Source organism: Myodes glareolus, chromosome 19, assembly GCF_982192425.1.
Source record: "Myodes glareolus chromosome 19, mMyoGla1.1, whole genome shotgun sequence".
In the NCBI taxonomy this organism is placed as follows: domain Eukaryota; kingdom Metazoa; phylum Chordata; class Mammalia; order Rodentia; family Cricetidae; genus Myodes; species Myodes glareolus.
In genome coordinates this window covers 21626381-21647815 of record NC_142044.1, presented here as the reverse complement: position 1 = coordinate 21647815, position 21435 = coordinate 21626381, and the positions used below count along the sequence as shown (strand labels likewise).

At 41.5% G+C, this 21435-nt stretch overlaps 1 protein-coding gene and 1 long non-coding RNA gene across 2 annotated transcripts in view; both read right to left on the bottom strand.

Moving 5' to 3' along the window:
• Fam91a1 (family with sequence similarity 91 member A1) overlaps positions 1–13206 on the bottom strand; it is a 40896-nt gene extending 27690 nt beyond the window's left edge. The window contains exons 1-8 of the mRNA XM_048457465.3: positions 12923–13206; positions 8373–8457; positions 6161–6312; positions 4594–4651; positions 3081–3148; positions 2463–2576; positions 1198–1288; positions 576–638 (exon numbers count right to left, since the gene is read on the bottom strand). Of these exons, the coding sequence (XP_048313422.1) occupies positions 576–638; positions 1198–1288; positions 2463–2576; positions 3081–3148; positions 4594–4651; positions 6161–6312; positions 8373–8457; positions 12923–12994 (703 nt within the window). The 5' untranslated portion in view covers positions 12995–13206. The remainder of the gene's footprint in view (positions 1–575; positions 639–1197; positions 1289–2462; positions 2577–3080; positions 3149–4593; positions 4652–6160; positions 6313–8372; positions 8458–12922) is intronic.
• Positions 13207–16705: 3499 nt separating this feature from the next.
• LOC146891096 (uncharacterized) lies at positions 16706–18875 on the bottom strand. The gene is made up of 2 exons (XR_014998042.2): positions 18529–18875; positions 16706–18311 (listed from the first exon to the last, which is right to left on the bottom strand). It is a non-coding gene; the product is annotated as an uncharacterized LOC146891096 (long non-coding RNA).
• Positions 18876–21435: the final 2560 nt, after the last annotated feature.

The window sequence follows — 21435 nt, the reverse complement described above, 5'->3', positions numbered from 1 at the left end:
GCTTCAACAGAATTCACAAAAGCATATAGTCTACAACGCATTACTGGGCTGAGGATGAATCTCCTAACATGCTAACTCAAATAAAGATCAAAATGTGCCCAAGCCTGAAAAACAAGAGTAAATATTTCTGGGATCAGCCCAATTACCATCTGTTTCTCCACATCGAGTCAATCTCTGGAGTCTGACCCTTCACATTCTTTCTCAGTAATATTAATCATAAACAGTGACAACAGCTGAATGACATTAGAAATATACTTATTACAAACATCTAACTATAAGTTAGTACTTCTATAAAATTTAAAATTTTAAAAACAGTAATTTTATTTGGGATTGTAGAAAATTTATTTTGAAGTTCTACTATTTTAATACAGTATATATATATACTAATATAATGTGAGAAATAAGAACTTATAATACAGCCACAATGAGTTAAATGTAAAAATAAAAATCTTTTTTAAAAAGTCTAAATATCTAAAATTACAGAATGATTTGTGTTAAACTTACTAGGTGATATATACCACTTGACTTCAAGCAGTCATTCAAAATAAGAGTACAAAATGGCAGCCCAGACTTACCAGCTATACAACTGTCATCTGATATGGGCACATCCAGATAAATAAAGCCTTTGTTGTACAAACCTACAGAAACAAAAGCACCTTTTTTTAGATGGGACACTATATAATAGCGTTTTTTTTCTACAAGCCTGATCGCTGGCTTTCTATGTCTTAAACTGAACACTACATAAAGGAAAAAGAAAATAGTATAAGAGAAAACTAACTAGATTTTCTAAATCTTGATTTCTTACATGGTTTCTGAACTACAAATCTATTACCATTCATTTGTGTAAGTCTGTAATTATAGTCACACCAGAAAATAAAGGACTAAGATCACATTTCAAGTAACATGACTTAGGTAACAGCAATTGGTATTAATTATCAACTTTTTTTTTATAAAGACTTGCACTTTCTTTTTTTTCTTATTTATTTCATGTGCATTGGTGTTTTGCCTGCATATAGTTGTCAGATCCCCGGAAACAGGAGTTACAGACAGTTATGAGCTGCCATGTGGGTGCTGGGAATTGAACCCAGGTCTTCTGAAAGAGCAGTCAGTGCTCTTAACCACTAAGCCATCTCCTCAGCCTAATTATCAACCGTTTAAAACAAGTTTTTGCAAAAGACCATGCCTAGAAGCACTTACTGTGTACTACGTTGTAATCTAGTGACCCAGCGAGCTGAGGGCCTGAGTCGATGATCTTATCAACAGCGCCTTTCTCAGGAAAAGTGCATATCTAAGAAAAAATAATAATTTCAATTAACTTCTGTCCTAATTAACTAATTTGTAAGTCTTCTAAAATGCAATCACATTGGAACCCATGACTGACTACACGTATGGAATGAACCTTATCATTGTCATTTATCACCTTAGAATTTAAACAATAAAACTATGCACGCAACCATCACTTAAATTGCCAAACTAAGGCACCGACAGTTTAGATAACAAAATCACCATAAATACCAACATCTGCTAGTTAGTAGTAAATGCTCACTGATAAACCAATGTTTATTCTTTTTCTTTAAAATAGAATCAGATACATGAATGCAAATCCTTATCACAAAGTTCACTGAGAACAAGTCTTCCTGAACAACAGCGGTGCCGTTAGGACAGACATGACAGCTGACAGCTCTATTAGGAACGGCTTCCAGCGAGGCAAAATATCTAAAGCTTCCCACTTTAAAATGCCCTCCAGAAGTAGACAGACAAATAAATAAATAAGAGTGAAAGGTCACATAAATCCTTCAACCACACAGATACTCCATGGATATTCCATGGTCTCCACTCTTTCTTCAACTAGCTTGGATGAACTTCTGGAAGCATCACTGCTCTTGATCTTGGTACTACTCCCCCATCAAGGCACCTACCCTATTTCTGTGTAATTCAACAGGGACTGGACTACCACAGTATCTGTCAACTTGGATCCTTTCTGTCCCTATAACTAGAGTCATTTAGTTAACAGCTTCGTGTTCACTTTCCTCGTCTGCAAACTGGGGTACAAACAATACTTTCTCCTGGGGTTGTCATGAGCCTTCAAGGAGACAAGAACATAGTTACATTAGTGTGCAGCACATGTGCACAAAGTCAGTGCTCAGAGTTACCCATACTATTGTGGCTGCTAGGTATGACATCATGTCCCTTTACACGAGACCACTAATTAAAGAGACCATTAATTAAGAACTCAAATTACTACACATAAACCAAATAATGCCTCCTGCACCATTAAAGATTTTGCAAACTCCATCTAACCTACTAAGATCATTTTGAATTAGTTTGATTTTCTACAGGAAAATCAAATGTTACCTTTTAAAACATTATGTAATTAAAAATTATAAAAATAAGTTAAAAAATAAATATTCTGGTTTTAATTTTTTCTTTTTCCTCTGCTTTTAGTCTATAAGGATCTCTACCTTGATGTCATCTTCTGTGATATACCCAGCCTGCACCACCCACCATGCCTCGATGGCAATTTCCACTGGCTTTATTGGTAGAAGATCGCGGGCAGTTTTCCTTCTGAAGAATTTCTGCAATAGTACAATATTTAAGTATTTATAACCAATTAAAATTACCACTGTTCTCTACGATCATAAGACATTACAATAGGCTAAATCTTTTCAAATTTTCATGTCTGAATTGTTCATCTAGATACTGTAGAATCACTCTTAATTTATTTTAATATAAGTTACTTAAACCCAGACTTCAATCGAAAACTAATTAAATGAAACCCCATAGGCTAAAACTGCATTTGAAAATGTGAACTTATTTTACCCATTAAATGAATTCTGGAGCTAAAATGTACAAATAAAAACACAAGCAAAAAGACATTAACTTCTAAAAATAAATGTTACATGTTATAACTCATTAGCTGCTTAAGCTACAACCTGGTGAACACTGAAAATCTGTTCACTGCTCCTATGAGATGCACGCTAACTGGTTCAAGTTAGAGTCTATTACTTCTACCACTCTAAACCAAACTCTGGGTATCTAGTTCTGACAAGGAGGCTATAAGAACAGAAGGGATGACCAACCTTTGAAGATCTACACTGGTTCATCAGGTCAATATACTGGTTTCTTCCTATGCCAAGAAGTCGCAGACCTGAAAGTAAGTCTTTCCTTTAATACATCTTGAAATGTGAGCATACACTGAATGACATTAGGAAAACTTCCCCGTTTATAGTCTTAATAGCTGACTGGCATGATCCATGAATATCAAAAAGAATTCATCACACAATACAGATGAAATCTCAACTTTGGGAGAGCTGAATCCAAGTTGTCATGTTTGACAATGCTAGTGAGGACATGCTGAAAAGCAGAAGTCCTCCCAGTTTTAAGAAGTAAAATTATGCTTTTCAGCAGAAGTTTCTTGCGTATAAAACAACATCACGTGTTAAATAAAAATCTCACTAAGATAAGCATAGTGAAACACAGCAGAGCGTGTTTGTGGAACTCTACACGCTACTGTAAGATAAGATTCCTGTGAGCAGCTGTCCTCCTTCCATCAGCAGACAAACAGCCTATAGAATAGCAAGAATTTCATTCTCTAGAATAAATGTTAGTGTAGAGCCTATTCTATCCTGACTATGATCAGAGTTGGAACTCACTTCTGTCCTTTCAAGGTTATTGTCTGTTTCTACCTGAAACAAAGGTCTCACCTTGACTGAAACCAGAAAGCTCTGCTCTCTAAAGGTCATTGTCAACAGGTGTCGCTAATATCCAGCCCTGGTATTTCAGACATTAAGAAGTAGATCTGTTTATACCTCAAACAAAAGTCTAAGGATCCAACTAAGTCCCTACTCTCTTAGGAAGATAACTATGGACTTCCCCCAGGAAGTGGTTTGCCTACAATTTTGTTTTGGTCTAGGGTGTGAGCATTATTGTTCTGGCAACAGAATGTTTCACTGAGAATATATTCCTTCAACTGGTCTGTTCATTTCTTTGTATCATATTAATACAGTTTTTATTTTACTCCTACCTTTTGAGGGTCAGGGTATTTTAAGCAAATGGAAATGAAAACCAGTGATTTCAGTACTCACTGGAGCTCCCTTCCTGGTGCTGTCTTATGTTTCTGTTTTATTACTTTCACTCCCATCTTCAGTCTCTGTACTTGCTATTCTAATCCTCATGCCCCTACCCTGGAAAGAGAAAACTGGTCTCTGACATGTTAGTCCTAACTTTCTGACTACAAAATATTCTTCCCATTGATATTAGGCTAAATCTCACATCTGATTTGTTTTGTTTTTCATTTTTTTAGTTTTTCAATACCGGGTTTCTCTGTAGCTTTGGAGCCTGCCCTGGTACTCACTGTTGACCAGGCTGGCCTCGAACTCACAGAGATTCGCTTGCCTCTGCCTCCCGAGTGCTGGGATTAAAGGCGTGCGCCAGCACCGCCCGGCACCTCACATCTGATTTGTACTGTGCAATAAAGTTCTCATTAATATTGTTGCTCTCAATTTTTATTCAGGTCAGAAACACAAAATCCTAATAGACAGCATACATACACAAAGTCATCTAAATATTACTCCTTAACAAGTGGGTACTCACAGTCAGCAGCAGTAAAATTAGGCAATGAATCATAACTTTTCTCACTGTTCATGATGTCCTTTGAAAAAGAAAAAAATATAAAATATGAAAGGTAACTCTCCTAGATACAAGGATATATATTGTCACACCTGAACAGAACAACAACTATTATAACAGGAAACAGTGGGTCACAGATGACATCCTAAAACACACATACACCACTGTGGTACTAAGCCTGTGGCCTCAACACAGTAAATGAAGGGTGCACTTTTCGGTCTAAGTTTCTTAGAACACTCTCTGAGTCCCAGACAGTTGCACTATAGTCTCTATTAGAGCTTAAGGTTCTAGTTTTTCCACACTTCATATTCGATTCTACATTCCTACCATGAGAAAAAGCCAATAGTGTGTCAACTCTATCAACATGTATCCAAAATACACATTTCCAAGCAAGATTCTAAATTACCTCCAAGTCTTTGCTCCTACCTCAATTAGTATCAAGTTAAACTTAGTATCTGGCTTTTTCAACTCCAATCTTCTCCAACAACACCCAACTATTTATTGTTGGATAAGACCCATTTTCAACCCAGACTTGACAATCATTTAAGAACAAAGCCCAGAGAACAGTGAGCAGGTGAATGTAATTGACATGAAAGCTGGTAAATGTACAGAATTCTACCTGCTCTACCCCCAACCCTGGTGGAAAGCGGAAAAAGAATAAAAGAGACGGGGAGGAACTCCTCAGTTACTATTTCATTACACTACCATGCTACTTCACCACACTATGGGAACCATCAGAACGCCAATGGAGAACCTGAGAAAGACCAGACTGGACACGTGCCACAGAAGAGCAGCTTAGAGAGCTAATGAAGGGAGCTCAAGGCAAGGGCACCCGGCACTACTCACACAAGGGCACTAGCCTCCTCCCCACTGCAGGTGCTTAGCGTGTCGAGTATATGTTTTTCTCTGCCCTTCCAGTGTCCAGAGAGCCCAAAACCCAAATATAAACAGTCAGTAAATACTACAGATATATGTCCATCTTATAGAAAGTTCACTTTTTTAAAAAAGTGTTATTCAACAAGAACCAAATACAAACCAGCTAAAAGTTAATAATAATAGACTAACAGCCAGGACAATGGAAACAACTCTCCTTCCTGACATGTATTATACCTAGAAAGCTGGGTCTGCACTGTCACTTTTTTATACAAGGTGGACAGTTAAATACTATTTCCCTGATCTTACTGGCCAAGTCTGCAACCCATATTTTCAATCTTACAGATTACAAGCAATAAGTGTACCAACTGCTGGTATAAATAGCTAATTAGTAACATAACTGCACGAAGGGTAAACAATGCCTTCAAAAACATAGAATACAAGCAGCTTCCTTCCAACATAAAAGCATCAATAATGGCAACCCTGTGTACATGTATGTGTGCCTCAGCTACCTTGTGTCTAGCCATCCTTGATACACACTAACTGGATAGACAACATCCATGACAGCTGAGAACGGGGAAGCTGATGGCCTACTGTAAGGTGTCCCGGACTTGGAGTCCCACCCCACTGTTCATTGCCACTCACACTAGAAACTAACCTCCATGATCCCAGTGTAGTATGCAAACGGTGTTATCCTCAGGCCCTTCACCATAATGTCAGATAAGTGGTAAGGGTACAGCATGAGGTGATCGCGACTGTACTTCAGCAGCTCTTCATAGTATTTGCGTTCATCTTTCTTGACATGTTTAACTGTAAGAAAAGGAAAATGTCCAGTTTTCTCAGGTTTCTTACTGTTTCACTATAAATATAGTCTTTTGAACAGTATACAAACAAGACAAGAATAAACTGCTCTAACAAAATAACAATTTTATCACAAAAAATGAGTCTTCATAGTACATGTATGTAAAATGTAAAAACATGTAAGTAAAGAATTCTTATCAAATCAAGAAACAGGCACAGAATCAATAAACATGAGATGTATGCCTCGCACCCTTGAGCTCATCACTTCACAGGATGGTCAGACCACACACTAGCTTTCAGTTAAGTCTATTTTTAAAAAGCATTTTGTTTGTTTGTTTTATTTGTTTTTGTTTTGTGCTAGGGATTGAAACCAGGGCATAAATCCACCATCACTGAGTTGTAACAACAACTAGCTTTGAATTCACTCTATAGGCCAGGTAACCATGAACTTGCAATTCTCCCATGTCAGCCTCTAAAGGAGCTGAAATTACAGATCCATGCCAACAGGTTCTCTTATTTATCTGTACACGCATACATGTAAGTGTTTGTGTATGTGTGTGTAGGCCAGAGGTCAGCACCATGTATTATTCCTCAGCAGTATTAACCGTGTTCATCTTTAAAATGCATTTATGTGTGTTCACACAAATGCAGTCAAAGCATAACTCAAGGGAGCAATTTCTCCTAGTGGTGTGGGACAATGGTCTGTACCCTATCAATTACAGTTTAAATAAACGCTGATTGGTCTGTAGCCAGGCAGGAAGTATAGGCAAGGTGACCAGGTAGGAAGTAGAGACAGGGCAACAAGAATTCTGGGAAGAAGGAAGTTCTAGTCTGCAGTTGTGACCCAGCCACAGAAGAAGCAAGATGTGACTGCCTTGCCGCATAAGGTACCAAGCCACATGGCTAACATAGACAAGAATAATGGGCTAATATAAGTTATAAGAGTTAATAAGAAGTCTGAGCTACTAGGCCAATCAGTTTATAACTAATGTACCCCTCTGTATGATTTCTTTGGGACTTAATGACTGTGGGAACCAGGCAGGACAGAAAACTCAGACAACAGAAATATGGGAACCAGGCAGGGCTCAAACAACATCCTAGGAATGGAATTCTGACAGTGAGGCTTGGCAATAACTGTCTTTCCCCACAGAGCAATTAATCTGTCCTGGAGGCCCTCTCCTGGCAGGATTTCTATACGGGACCTTAGGCTAGGCAAGCTGTTCAGAGGGTCACCAGGATCTGTCTGTCTGTCTCTGCCTCCTCAGGGCAAAAAGTAGAAGCATTCTACCACCTCTACATCAAACCAGGTACCCAGGTGGTTAAGTCCTTTACCAAACTAAACTATCTCCCTTGTCCCTCCCTGTGTTCTGTTTTTCAAATGTAGAAAGCCCTCTGACTTCAACAGAATATGTCTATATAGTAACTCTCTGGAGTATTACGCTTAAAATAAAATACATACTATAATGACAGAAAATAACCAAACTAATTTGACAAAAAATAAATAAGCTTGCTAGGTGGTGGTGGCACACGCCTTTAATCCCAGCATCAGGAGGCAGAGGCAGACGGATCTCTGTGAGTTTGAGGCCAACCTGGTCTACAAGAGCTGGTTCCAGGACAGGCACCAAACCTATACAGAAAAACTCAAAACCCTGTCTAGAAAAACCTAAATCAATCAATCAATAAGCTCTTTAAATGAAGAAAGACAAACAAAAACCCTACAGCACTAACTATACTTAAGCCTTGTTCCAGTCATAGAGTTTTCATTAAAGTTATAGAACTCAGGAAAGTTCTGGTGACAAAACAAATTTGAATCTGAAAATGGTCAAGAACCAGTGTCTTTTTCCTCCTTTGGCATTCTCTCATTCAGAGAGAGAAGACAATGAATTAAGACTAAGATATTATAGGGAAAACAGATCTATAAACAGCAATCTAAAAAGGAATTTTCCTCACAATTAGAAAACTCCACAATATGAATTGTTATTACGTGGCATCAGTATAAATGTTCTTAAAGCCGTACAGTACACACGGAAAACCAAAATGAGAAAACAGCAGCAGTCATCTCCACTTACCTAGGTTATTTCTGTAGCGCAGCTGGTTGCGGATACTGTATAAGACAACCAGCTTTTCATATTCTCGCTGTGAGTTTCCAAGACTCTAAAAGAAATTACACATGGCTTTTAAACAGTCTCCAGATGAACAACAGTACTCTGCCATAAAATTACACATAAACAAAAAACATAACCCCTAATTTTACCATGGCATTTCTAATGGCCAGAACTGAATAAGGAATACTTTCTTAAGTTTTATTATGTTAACTTTACTACTATGATATTAAAACAAAATCCTGTATGTTCTTTGTAGTGTGCCTTTCTAGAAAGATTTACTTAAATTACTCAAAATAGTTACATAAAATAAAAAAGCAGTATAAGAATACAACTACACTGGTTAGCAAGGCTGTTTTAACAAAGATTTCCTTCCAGAATATCCCAGACTGAAGTGGGATGGAAAGATGGACAGATGGACCGATGAGTGGATGGTAGGGGCTTCTCACACCTACACCTATGTGAATTTAAGAATATAAATAAGGAAGGACAGATTAACATCCCAGTCATTTTGAAATGATTACCAGAGATAAAGATTTCTACAGAATGTCCATTTCGAATGTGCTAAATCTGCGTCTGTAAAATGCCATTCCCTTACTCCTGCTCTAGAAAACACCTGGACCATCCTGTCATTCTCGCATACAGCTCTTCACTGGCACTGAAGCACCTCACAGTACCGATGCTACGACCCTAAGAATACCAAAACCCAGACATGATCCAGTGCTTACATCAAATAGCGTCTGCACACACCACAGTTTCCTGCATAGTTTTAATCGTTTTGAAATTACTTCTAACATCTGTTAACAAGCTGACAGACTCTATTGTCTATGGATTAATAGTAAGAATAAGTCTGTACACACTTGGGATAAATCATCTCTTCTGAAATATTTTCAGTCAGTGGTCACTGAATCAGCAACACATAATCTACAGAAAGAAACACAGACCTGCACGTAATAAACAAAACACTTCCTAGCTGTGCCCACTGTGTTTTTAAGCTCAAACTTAAAACTATGAAAGCAAAGAATAAAGATGCTTAATCATAGTTAACATTACATTCATGTGTGACCACAAGGTTAATTTAGTATCTGACTGCTCTCTCACTTCTAATTACTAGGTACAGTTTTTTTTCTAGCACACTATAAACCTAAATTAGATCTCTTTAACGATAAAATGATTAGAGGATTCAGCTGGTTATTTTTTTATAGGTTCTTAAAAGCCAAAGTACATGTCCATACACCGACATTTTGCAATCAGATAAATAAAACCTCAAACTTTAATAAACTGTTCCATAATTGGTGAGGCTGCAGTGACATGATGTGAAAATTGCATTAGTCTATCACAGCTGGGGAGACTCCAGCTATTTCCACCGGTAGCACCCCAAGTGCTGAAGGAGAGTGCACTGTGGAGAGACTACCCCTCTACACAGCAACAAGGCTCTGTCGTACTGAAGCTCACTTAGGGTTCAGAAGGATCTGCCAAGGTTCCTGCAGCTCTAATGCCAGGTCAAAACCTCTTCAGGAGACACCACACACGTTCGTTGTACACAAGTATGCCATCCCGCTACAATCACAGCAAGTTCCAAACTGGAAGTTTTGGTCTTCTGGTTCAAAGACAATCTTTTAAGTTACCATTACATTTACCGGGAAGTGACACTGGAGACCGCGAACTCCATCACCATGTGAGCTCAGGACTAGGCATGGAGCACGATTAGCCCCATCAGTCAATTTATGCCATGCACACAAACCGCTAACTACAGTAAACGTTTTATTCTTCCCTCAAGAGTACATAAACATCTGTTCAGCAACTCTTTGACTCTACCCTTCTCCAAATCTCCCACCATTGTAAAATACTGTTGCCGCTACAGACCTAGGTGACAGAACAGGGACAACAGCCATTTCACTAGGACAGTTTTGGTTGCACATGGGAAGGCCTAGCAAACAAAGCCAGGCTTCATAAAAGTGGAACTACAGAAAATGAAACAGTGATGGGAGAATGAGCACTAGCTACAGAGCATGCCCCATGCAGCAGATAACCCTGGCAGCAGGCTTTCTGCAGCCAGGGCTCCTACACACCTCAATATGTGCATCCTAACGGGTACTCTTCTACTGGATGGATGGATGGATGGATGGATGGATGGATGGATGGAACGTAGACAGATAGATAAAAATAAAAATAACCGCATTTTAAAAATTGATCTATCATTGGACTTCACTTTAAATAAAAGAACTACACATTGTGTCAAACAATGAATGTCTCATATCAACTAACTACAGAAAAATCTTAAAAACAATGGCCTGACTTTCATTGTTTTTCCTGTGCTAGGGATGGAACCTAAGGCTCTCTGTACATGCTCAGTCCTCATCTATAACTTTTTAATGATTCTAAAGTTCAGTGTGACCAAAAGAATAAAACAAGTTTTTTCCTCATCTCATCCATGTTTGAAAACAAAGAAAAAACAACAACAACAACAACAAAAACTGGCATGTAAGATTTTTTTTTTAATCTGAGTCTCCTTCCTCTAGCTTTCAGAAGTGGGAAATGAGTCATTTCCAAATGAAGCCCACCAAAACTTACTGGAAATCATCACATGAACATACTTAATATTTAAAATACCAAAATACACATTCTTTCCACACAGACTAAAAATATCCCCATTTTTTTAGTACATTTGAGATTTTTATAGCCATTTAGGAAGTATTTCAAACTGATGCCTCATTCTGTCTGACAAACAGCTACTAACAACCAACAAAGCATACAGATGCTTAGGGTACAAAGCCTAACAAAGAATCTAACCAGAAAACGCACATGGCAGGGTGGCCACATGACGGATGAGAAATAACAGTACAATGACAACATGGCTGAGGGTAACTATTGCGGAATTAGGGGGCTAGGAAATGCCTGGGTGACAGGCAAAAGAAGCTGTGACAGAAAGCGGAAGTGCAGTGAGAGGACTCAGTGCAGAGTGAGGAGGGGATGGGAAGGTCCTGCAAGAGACCAGACAGAAAGCTGATGCCATCTCAAGTGGACCTTGACTCCGGGAAACCATGGGAAGTCTGGGGAAGGTCTGCAGAAACAAACATACAAAAAAAAGAAGGCCATGCTTTGTCTGAGTGAAAAACAATGATGCTTTCAGTGATTTCACACACAAAACCAAATCCGTTTACATTGGGACTTAAGTTTTAGCACTGTCCTATAATTACATTTAATAATCACATTTAAGTTGGAGGAGGCTTTCGTCAACACTAATTAGAATCAATTGTTTAAGTTGGGTATAATCTAACGACTTAAAGCAGAGGACTATTTACTCTAGTTGTCTGCAGGTATGTCTCAGACATATAAAGAATAAAACTGTCTGCCAAACCCTCGTTTAAACTTAAGAGGAACTTGTTCCTAAAGGTTTGGACTTGCCTTTTCAAGTTTCAGAAACTGACTCTTTGACATCCTAGAGACCTTTGTCCCTGAAACACACCTTGACCTTCTCTGTCATGCGATACTAACCAGAACCCCTTAACTCATTCCCTAGAACTGGGACTCAAACCACAGCAATCACAAAACCATTACCGCCACTATTCCATACTTTCCAAAACCACACCTGCTGCCCATCACTAAGAGGAAACAGAAATCAATGGAACTGAGAGAAACGGTGGCCAGCGACAGTGCCTCCCTTACAGGTGGCACATACCTTCTGAAGACTTCCAGCCACCTGTCGTGTTTTGTACTCATTCATCAGTCGGTTCACTGGCTGGCCTGGCTAAAACTAGTACACTCTGTGGGGAGGCAGGCTCCTTGGCTGCTGCAAACTCTCTGTACCCCAAAGCAGGCATAACATCTAGGAGGTGCTCAGTAAATACCCGTTAAACAACTGAGCAAAACTGCCGGTCAACGTAAGCGTTAGACTTCAAAAGTCTCAGGTCATGCTCCCGTCGACACATTCCTTATAAAGTCGGTCTGTCTAAAGGACAAAGTCCAACAACACAAAGCACACATACCCTTCCAAATCAGATCCTGACTGCCCCTGGCAGCCTTACCCGCTACCACCCTCACACATTCAACAAACGCCTCCCGATGCATCAACACACACACACACCTCCAAACTTTGATGACTCGCTACTCGGTGGAGACCTGTTCTTCCCTTTCTCTGGAAGAGGGGGGTCTTCGTTCCTTATCTTGCACGGTCCAATTTAAATGCTTCCGGTTACGCATCCAACTATAGATCGACACCATTACTCCCACCCACACTACAGAGGAGTTTGAATTGTCACCCTGCGTTGAACGCACTGTTCCCATCTCTCTCCCACCACCCTTACAATTTTGGAGCCCAGGGGCTTTATCTGAGATCTCAGAAGCGCAGGTCCCTCCCTGGCTTATAAAGTCTGCGAGCCGAAGAAACCGGGTGAGTCCGGCGGGGGCATCACTCCAGCCTTCCTGGCGACCGAGCACTCCGAGACCCGGTTTTCCCGAGTCCCGGACGGTCCTCAGGGCAGGTGACAGCGGGGCGGGGCGGGGCCGAGCCGTACCTGTCTCACATTAGCTGGCAACTTGCTCCAGGGGTAGTTGTGTCGGATGTGGAACTCAACGTCGATGTTCATGATGCCGGAGCCCAGGCCAGCGGTGGCCGCGGCTCTCACGCCGCCTCCCGTCCGCACGCACCCGGCCCGTCCGCGGAGACCGTACGCCTAGGCCGTGCGAGCCCGGCGCCGCCCCATGGCCAGGCCTCCACAGCTCCGCGCGGCGCCGGCCACGGGGCACGGTGGCGGCGACTACGACCCGCACCTCAGTAGCTCCAAGTTTCTTCCTAGTTTCGGCCTGCCGGAAATGGCCCTGAGCCGACGTCACTTCCGCTCGAAGGCGCGATGCCGGGGGGCGGAGCTCCGGGTGGACCTGTCCTGCCCCCTGCACGTGGTTGAGCCGGGGGAGGGAGGCGGGCCTCAAAAACCCCGGGAATCTCGGCCGGCAGCTCCTGCTCCGGTCCGGGAACGAGCAAAGCCGCGGCGATCACTGAGCTTCTGTGACTCGGTTTCCCAAATGTGCGTTCCTGGTGTCTCTGGATAGGCGGCTGAAGGTACTGCGGTCGGTTGTCCGAGCAGAAGCGCTGCTGGGGGAAGACTACTCTCGCCACTCCGCCGAGCAGGACAGGGTCACCGGGAGCACCGAGTGTGACAGGGCGCTTACCCATTGGGCGAGCGTTGCTAGCAGCGTCATCCTTCCAAGCATTGGCTGTATTCTGGGGATGGAGAACGTTGGACTCCTTCCAAGATCCAAATTCTTAAGATGTGGGGATGTGGAGAGCAGAAAAATTTTAGCTAGCTTCGACCGCTTTTTTAAAAGGCGGTACTCGGGTGTTATTGTTATCGCTTCAGCTCTCCTTAGATCTTTGGGAGTGGTTTCTTCCAGAGCGTGTAGTACTTCCTAAGCAAGCGCATTGATGGTGCTGCCAACAAGAAGACCCAAGTTCAGTGTTTTTATTTTAAAGAAATGTTTTTAGGTCACGTTTCGTTATACACTGCAGCTGTGAACTGAGAACATTTAAGACACCTAATCCATACCTCAACAGCTGGCAAGTCTGAGGCATAGTCACTGGATCTAATTAATTGAAACTTGAGGTGCACACTGCTCTTACGTGGGCGCATTGATTTTAGTAGCTGCGTGTCCTGTTGAGACCCTACTCAGCATAACTAATATTTACTGAACTCTAACAACGGGTCAGTATACAAAAGTGCAGCCTGCCTCCTGGGTATCAATTCCTTAACCTTGCAATAGACTGCCATCTCTCAGCATGCCGTAAAAGATTGCCGCAGCTACTAGTCCTATTAGAAGAATAAAGTGCGGCTTGGCAGGGTTATATGCCTAGTTCACATATCAACTAGGCATAGTTGATAATAATCAAGGGGGTTTGATATTATTTTATATAAAGGAGTGTTTTGTCTACATGTATGTATGTGCATCACCTGTGTGCCTTGTGCCTTCAGAAGCCAGAAGAGAACATTAGATAGCAGTTCCCTTAGAACTGGGTTGCAGACAGGGGTGAGCCTCCACCTGAGTGCTGGCTGTGAACTAAACCGAAGTTCTTCACAAAAGTACCAAGTGATCTTAGCCACTGAGCCCCCTCTCCAGGCCTAGTCCAAAGCTGTTTAGAACCACCCTTGAATTTCCCAGGGCAGCCTTCCCAGAAGTATTCTGCCTCCTACTCTAGCTTAGCAAGTTCACTTGGAGTTAGTGACATAAATTCCCCGCTACATCTTTAAGGATTCTACATGTGGACCAAACAATATTCTTCAAAATCTATGTATCTAGTACAGTGTAAGTGACAAGAACATTAAAGACATCTTCGTCTTCAAATTCCTACAAATCTTTATTTCAGCTGCTGGTGCCAATTAAGCGGGCGTGAACTTAGGAAGTTCGTTTTTGTTTGTCATATTATGTTAAATCTAGCTGGGACTCAGCAGCAGCTGGTTATGGTGGACGGATGACTGCTAAATCAGTAAGGTACAGACCCACAAAAAGCAGATATGCGAAGGAGGAAATAATAGTAGGTCAAAGCTGTGTGGACAGGAAGGAGACAAACAGCAATTCCGTCAGAGTCGGAACCGGCAGCAGTGCAATTGATGAACACACGAGATGCTAGTGGAAGGACTGGACTGCCTCCGTTTACCGCAAGGGGGCTGGGAAATTAATTTTTTGTGGTTGTTCTTAAACTAACCCACAAGGTCCAGTGACTGCCATGTGGGAACTCCAGGAACAAGACAGCTCCCTCCCTAGGCATCAGGAAGGAAGGAAAAAAAAAACAAAAAACAGCTGCTAATTGGGTTCCATAACAGCACTGGTGACTTCATTGGTCCTTTTTGGAAAACAAAAATATCCATTCTTTTAAGTTTTTTTGTTTTGTTTTCTTTTTTTAAATTGATTTTTCGAGACAGGGTTTCTCAGTAGCTATGGGGCCAGTCCTGGAACTCACTCTGCCTCTGCCTCCCGAGTGCTGGGATTAAATGTGTGCACCACCACCACCTGGTTTTTTTTTTTAAGTTCTTGACTTGGGCCTCCTCACTTGGCCTCTGCCTTTCAAATTTTAAAGAGATTGAAACTAGGAATGTTGTTGCCTGAGTCATTTCACAAGTACACCCTCTAAGTAAACAATAGATTCAGACACGCAAATGAATAAAATTCCTTCGCAGCCTGCTAGATTAGATCTGATTAAGGAAAATTACCCAATGGGTTTGAGCAACCTGAGATTGTTTTTTAAAAGTAATGGTGTGAGCAGGAGGAAGGAGGAGTTCCGTGAGTTCAAGGCCAGGACTGTGACACAGAAAAACTCTGTCTCTACAAACAAACAAAGTAAATAAATAGTGATAGACCTCGAGTGGTTCAGGCTGGCCTTGAACTCACTGTAACTAAGGTCTTTGGATTTCTAATCCTCCTGCTTTTTCCTCCCTAGCACTGGGATTATAGGTTTGTGACTCCGCACCTGGTCTGGCAGTCTACTCTTTAGAAACACTATCAAATTATGGTATTCCCAAAATTTCGAGAGAAATAATGAGGCTCAGTAAGCTTTAACTAAGGAGCTGTTGGAGAGCCACCCTCACAGAGCCCAGGTTAACACACCCTATGGAAGGAAGAATGATGGCTCACGAGGATGCCCACGTCTAGAACCTAGAAGTGTTTGTGACAATATGATTAAATTAAGATACGCTTTAGATAGGGAGGTTGTCTGGGGCTGGCTAAATGGGCATAGGGTAACCGCAGAGCCCTTAACTAGGGAAGCAGAGAGTCTAGGGAAGCAGGGTTCAAGAAGGGGATAGATGGAGGATGGAAGCAAGGTCGTGATTTAAAATCACAGCCAAGGCCGTGGAAAGCTACTGGGAGCTGAAAAGGGAGATGAATTCTCCCCTAAACCTCAAGAAACACCTCTGCCAACACATCTGAGTTTCCCGTCTCCTAGACTGCAAGATAATAAATTCTTAATTCCGAGCTTTTAGTGTGGTGATTTGTCTCAAGAGCAATAGGACATTACTATAATCTCCCAATAGAATCTTGTTAGCTGCATTCCTCGGCCCCGATCTGCCGAGGTGCCCTTAGGTTTGCTAAACCCTAACAATATTCCCATACCCAGACAAGTGATGTGTACAGTTTTATAACCACAGTCCTCCAGTTCCATATGCAAATGTCCTCTGGAGGAATAATCCTTTCTTAGCATTAGTACTTGAGGGACAGGTGAGTTCTATCCTTTTCAGAGACTATTTTGAAAGAAAAAGAACTACTTAGGGATTAAATGGGATCAAGAAATCATCACTAAAAGAAAGAGAAGGAAGCCACTGTATGTATTTTAAGTTTTACATTTTTTTCTAGGCCTACCCTCTGTTAGAATAGAAGCCTCCCAAAGTCAGGGGCTTTAGTCTGCTTCAAGTTCAAGCTTACGTTAACCGATAGTAGGCACTCAGTAAACACTGAAGGAATGGGCACATGGAGCAGGATACTAATTAAATTCAGACTAGAGGACTCTCTTGAAAAATCCTCAGCATTTCCCACACCAGCCAGGGGAACTGAACAAAGGTTACCTTTCTAAGACACGTGGACCAGGAGCACCCTTCAACCCCCACCACCCCGTGGTTCCTACTACCCTCTGCTGTGGTGGCTGTTCGTGGTGGAAATCATCTACACTCTGTGCTGAAGTGAAAAATTGCTTCTGAACCTTTATCTGTATTTAGAAGAGACGACAATGTCAACTAGACAGGACATGCCAGCCATCCTGTCCTGCCTCCCCTACATCCCCTCTTTGGAAATATTAATACAGCTGCAGCCCCCTTTACTGGTCCCACTGTTTATGTCCTTTGGGGTCTGGAGCATGGGATGCCCCTCTCTGAGATGCTCATTCCCGTTTCTTTGCCTGGAAAACTGCAATAGTGGCACTAAATGAAATTCCAAAGAAACCAAATACAACACTGGAGAAGGTAGAAAAGGCAGCGCGATGTTTCCCTTTGCATTATGAAGCTTCTGTGAATGGCGGGGTGTTGGGGTTCCCTTCTGTAAATCTAGCACTCAGGGGGCTGACACAGAATGATTGCTGAAAAGTCTAGGCCAGCTCGAGCTACATAGTGAGTTCAAGGCTCGCCTGAGCTAACAACGAGACCCTGTCTCCAAAGGAACAAGCAAAGGAGTTTCTGGGCTGTTTCTTTTGCAAATGATGGTCAGAGCTAAGGAGATATAACTTATTTTAGGGAGAAGTGGATAGGTGCTCTGCCATACAGCCCTTTTAAGAAGTTCAGACTTCATATCTATGTATAATCAGGGATGCTCTATTTCTGCCGTCTGGAGTCAGTTTATGTTCCAAATGTTCTCAATCTGACGTGAAAAGGGAGGCTCAGGGCTCATGTGCCAAACCAAAAGGCCTCCACCCCAAAGCTGGACAATTGCAGTACTGAAGGTGGCCACCAGGGGCTGATCTCGTACAGCATTTCTACATGTAAAACCTCCGGCTGCTGCTTTCATCTGCCGCATTCTGATAGGCCTGGCAGTCCTGAGACTCCTCCTCTGATTCCTCTTCAGTAGTCATTAGCACCAAATGCTGTTGATTGTATTCAAACTCGAGTCACCTGGGCTCCCCGGGCAGCGATCCAGCTGAAGTCAGTCTGGACTCAAGGTCCCCAGGCACGCCTTTAAGTAGTTCCCATCCACAGAACAAGCTAGCCAGCTATAAAGCTCACATTATTCTTAGCTGAGCATATTTTCACAGTCTCCATGATGAAAAGTAAAGTCACGTTGAGAATGAATGACTACTCTGTGATGATTCTGACTTTTTTGTGTGTTTTAATGTTGCTTTGGTTCTGGGTTCCTGGGTTAGCTTTGAACTTGCAGCAATCCTTCTGCTCTGTCTTTCAAGGGCTGGGGTCATGGTGTGAGCCGTCATACCTGCTTGGGAAAATGGAGACAAAAGAGATGAGGTGTTGAAAGCAGTGACAGTGACGTGGTCTCTAGTCTGTCACCACCCCTTCAGCAAATTAACTCATTTAAATAAGTAGATAGTGTCGAGGGGCATAAAACACAGAATTTTAAATGTTAATACTATATTTAAATACAGAGGTCGTCCTAATAACACTGGAAGCACTTGGGAAGTTTTGTTTTTAATTACCAGCGTTCCGACCTCACACCAGATCAACCAGACTTCAAACCGGAAGGCAGCTGTCAGAATCCCCGAGGTTGGAAACCAGGAGCTGCGTGTGTGTAACGTAGCTCCGGGATTTCTGGTGTGCAGGAAGGGTTGTCAACCACTCGTAAACATCTTTCAGCCTCTGTTACATGAATCTGTAAAATGAGGAGAGATTGGAAAAAATTAATAAGATTCAATTCTAATTCTCTAAGTCAATACTGTTGATCAGATATAATATTAAAATCTTTCATATAATACGTAATAATCATAAATATTATGCTGGAACAAATATAATACTTCATTTGCATATGCGAGGAGGTCTACCCAATCTTGGCCTCCTACTATAAGAAATTAATATCTTCAACACCACTCATCATTCAGCATCCTGTGACAAGCAAGGAAATACTTTTCCATTCTTTGATAGCAATAAGGAAAGACACAAGTCATAAGTATACACTTTTGAGCCAATTCGGAAGCTACCTGAGTTTGTTTTATTTACGCATCAGTCCGTTTTGCTTTGCTTTGTTTTGGGATTTTTTTTTTTTGCTTGTTTTTTTTTTGGGGGGGGGGGGGAGGGCTTGTTTACCTTTAGCACTAAAGTCGCCTTTAGCAACAGGTAAATCTCCACGAAGTACAAGTTTGTCTACTAATGTGAGCTGCGATCAGAGATCAAGTTCAAGCAGAGCAGGATGGCCCTGTGATCTCGCCAAATGGGATATGGGGACAGATAGGGAACGCTATGGCTGTGACTATGACAGACTCTGGGAAAATGGCAATGGCTGCTGCTTGTATGGAAGCATCTGCTCCCCACTTCACAAAAATGTGAAACTTTCTTTCCTGTATGTTTAACTAGTGACTATGTCCTTTAAGGAACTATACAACCATAATAAACAATAATTTTTGTTCTTTTCTTTTTCTCTTTTTTTCTAATATAGGAAGTCTTTTGAATCACATACCTAGTAAAAATATGCTCAAGGGAGCAAAACTGTCAACTAAAAAATAATTTAAATGTCCAGAGATACTTATATTGCCTTTTAGAAAATATGAGTTGTTATAAAGACATCCAAGGTCAGCTTTTGAATATGAAATAGAGATTTTGAGTCTTGGCCAGTCAGTCATGTTGAAAGTTGGGCTTGGCTACCAGGGGGCTTTCAGAATTCATTTAGCTCCTATGTCCGAGGAAGCAGGAACAAGCATGAAGCCTTCAGGGCTTCCCAAAACTTCCCAGCAGAAGTCACTACCCCAAAGAGATGACAGCATTTTAACAGAAGGGGTCAAATCCAGTCTTTCAGTTAGTAGAGTTAAGTCACACACAAACACACATGTGCTCATGTACACCTACCCAGCCCTTTACCCTGTGGGGTAAGGGCACAAAGAGAGTTATATCAGCCCCAGCGATACAGCAGCAAATGTTCTTGTGTGTGGAAATAGTCGCATGTGACCGTTGTCAAACCCCAAATAATGGCCTGGTTTGAACTGAACGAAGACCTGTTTCCTGCACAGGAGATAAAGGGTGAGACTGAACCAAAGGGGCAGTCCTTTTGCTGTCTGTGTTCTGAGACATCAGTACCGTGAGGCAAGACCTCAGGAACATGAGGGCCTGCCAGAGTTGAACAAGAAAGGTTTCCATGGATACACAGAAGAAAGAATAACTCAGAGGACCCCCAAGTGTGATTTCTAAATGAGAGGATTTGACATTTCTAAATCTAAAGAGTCTGTGTGGCTTCTTCAGGCCGATAATTCTGACCTATCCTGGGAAGAGGCTAGGGATCAAGGCCATTTCATGGACACCATCAGTAAGATTAATGTGAAATATATGATTAATTTCCAAATGTAAAAGAAGCACATTTGTTATATTTAGGGATAAAAAGGGAAATTATCTCATTCCACAAACAGAGAGTAAATAAAAAGCTCTATATCAGAATTCTATGTGAACCCCAAGCGTCACAGGCCAGTAATAGAAAAAGTATTAACAACTGATTCTTCTCTACTAGCACATACTGACTTGAGTCTAGAAATGAAACTCAGCTAAGAAGCATCAATTTAATATAGTTTTTCATCCAATGTGGACCAAGTAGTTGGAATGTGCCAAGCACTATGTTATGAATTTAGGTAGGACACAGAGCTGAGCAAGGCAGGATGCTCCTTTCAACTAAGGAACAACCTAGTAGGGCTGAGAATCTATGTACACAATTTAATATGCTGTAAAGTATAATGTAGGAGTTGGTTCAAGACACTAGAGCAAGGAAATAAATCTCATTAAGGACTTAGAGAAATCCTTTTCTGCGGAATATCAATGCTGGGATAGATCAGAATCATATATCAAAGGATATTTTGCAGCCAGGAATTATATGAAAGATATCATAAAAGACAATAGTACATATTTTTTTAAATATCCAAGGGTGGTAGTGCATGCCCATAATCACACAACTCAAGAGGCAGAAGCAGGAGGATTATGAGTTTGTACAAGCTTGAGTTACATGAGATGCTGTCTCAAGAAGACAAAAGAAACAGGGTGATGCCAGGGCTAGACTCAGTCCAGTGTTTTTAGGAACAAAGCCCACCTGGAGATAATTTGTCGTTTATTTTTGACAGAGTTTCATGTAGCCCTGGTTAGCCTTGAACTACTAACCCTTCTGCCCCCACGTCTCAAGTGCAGGGATTAGAAGCTTACTACTAAGCTCAGCTAAGTCTTTCCTTTAGTAATTCAACTGCATGTACACACACACACACACACACACACACACACCACACACACACGCACTCACACACACACACTCTCACACACACTCACACACTCACACACACACACTCACACACACCACACACATACACACACACACACACACACACTGATTTTGCTTTCCTTTTAAAAATCTAGGAACATAT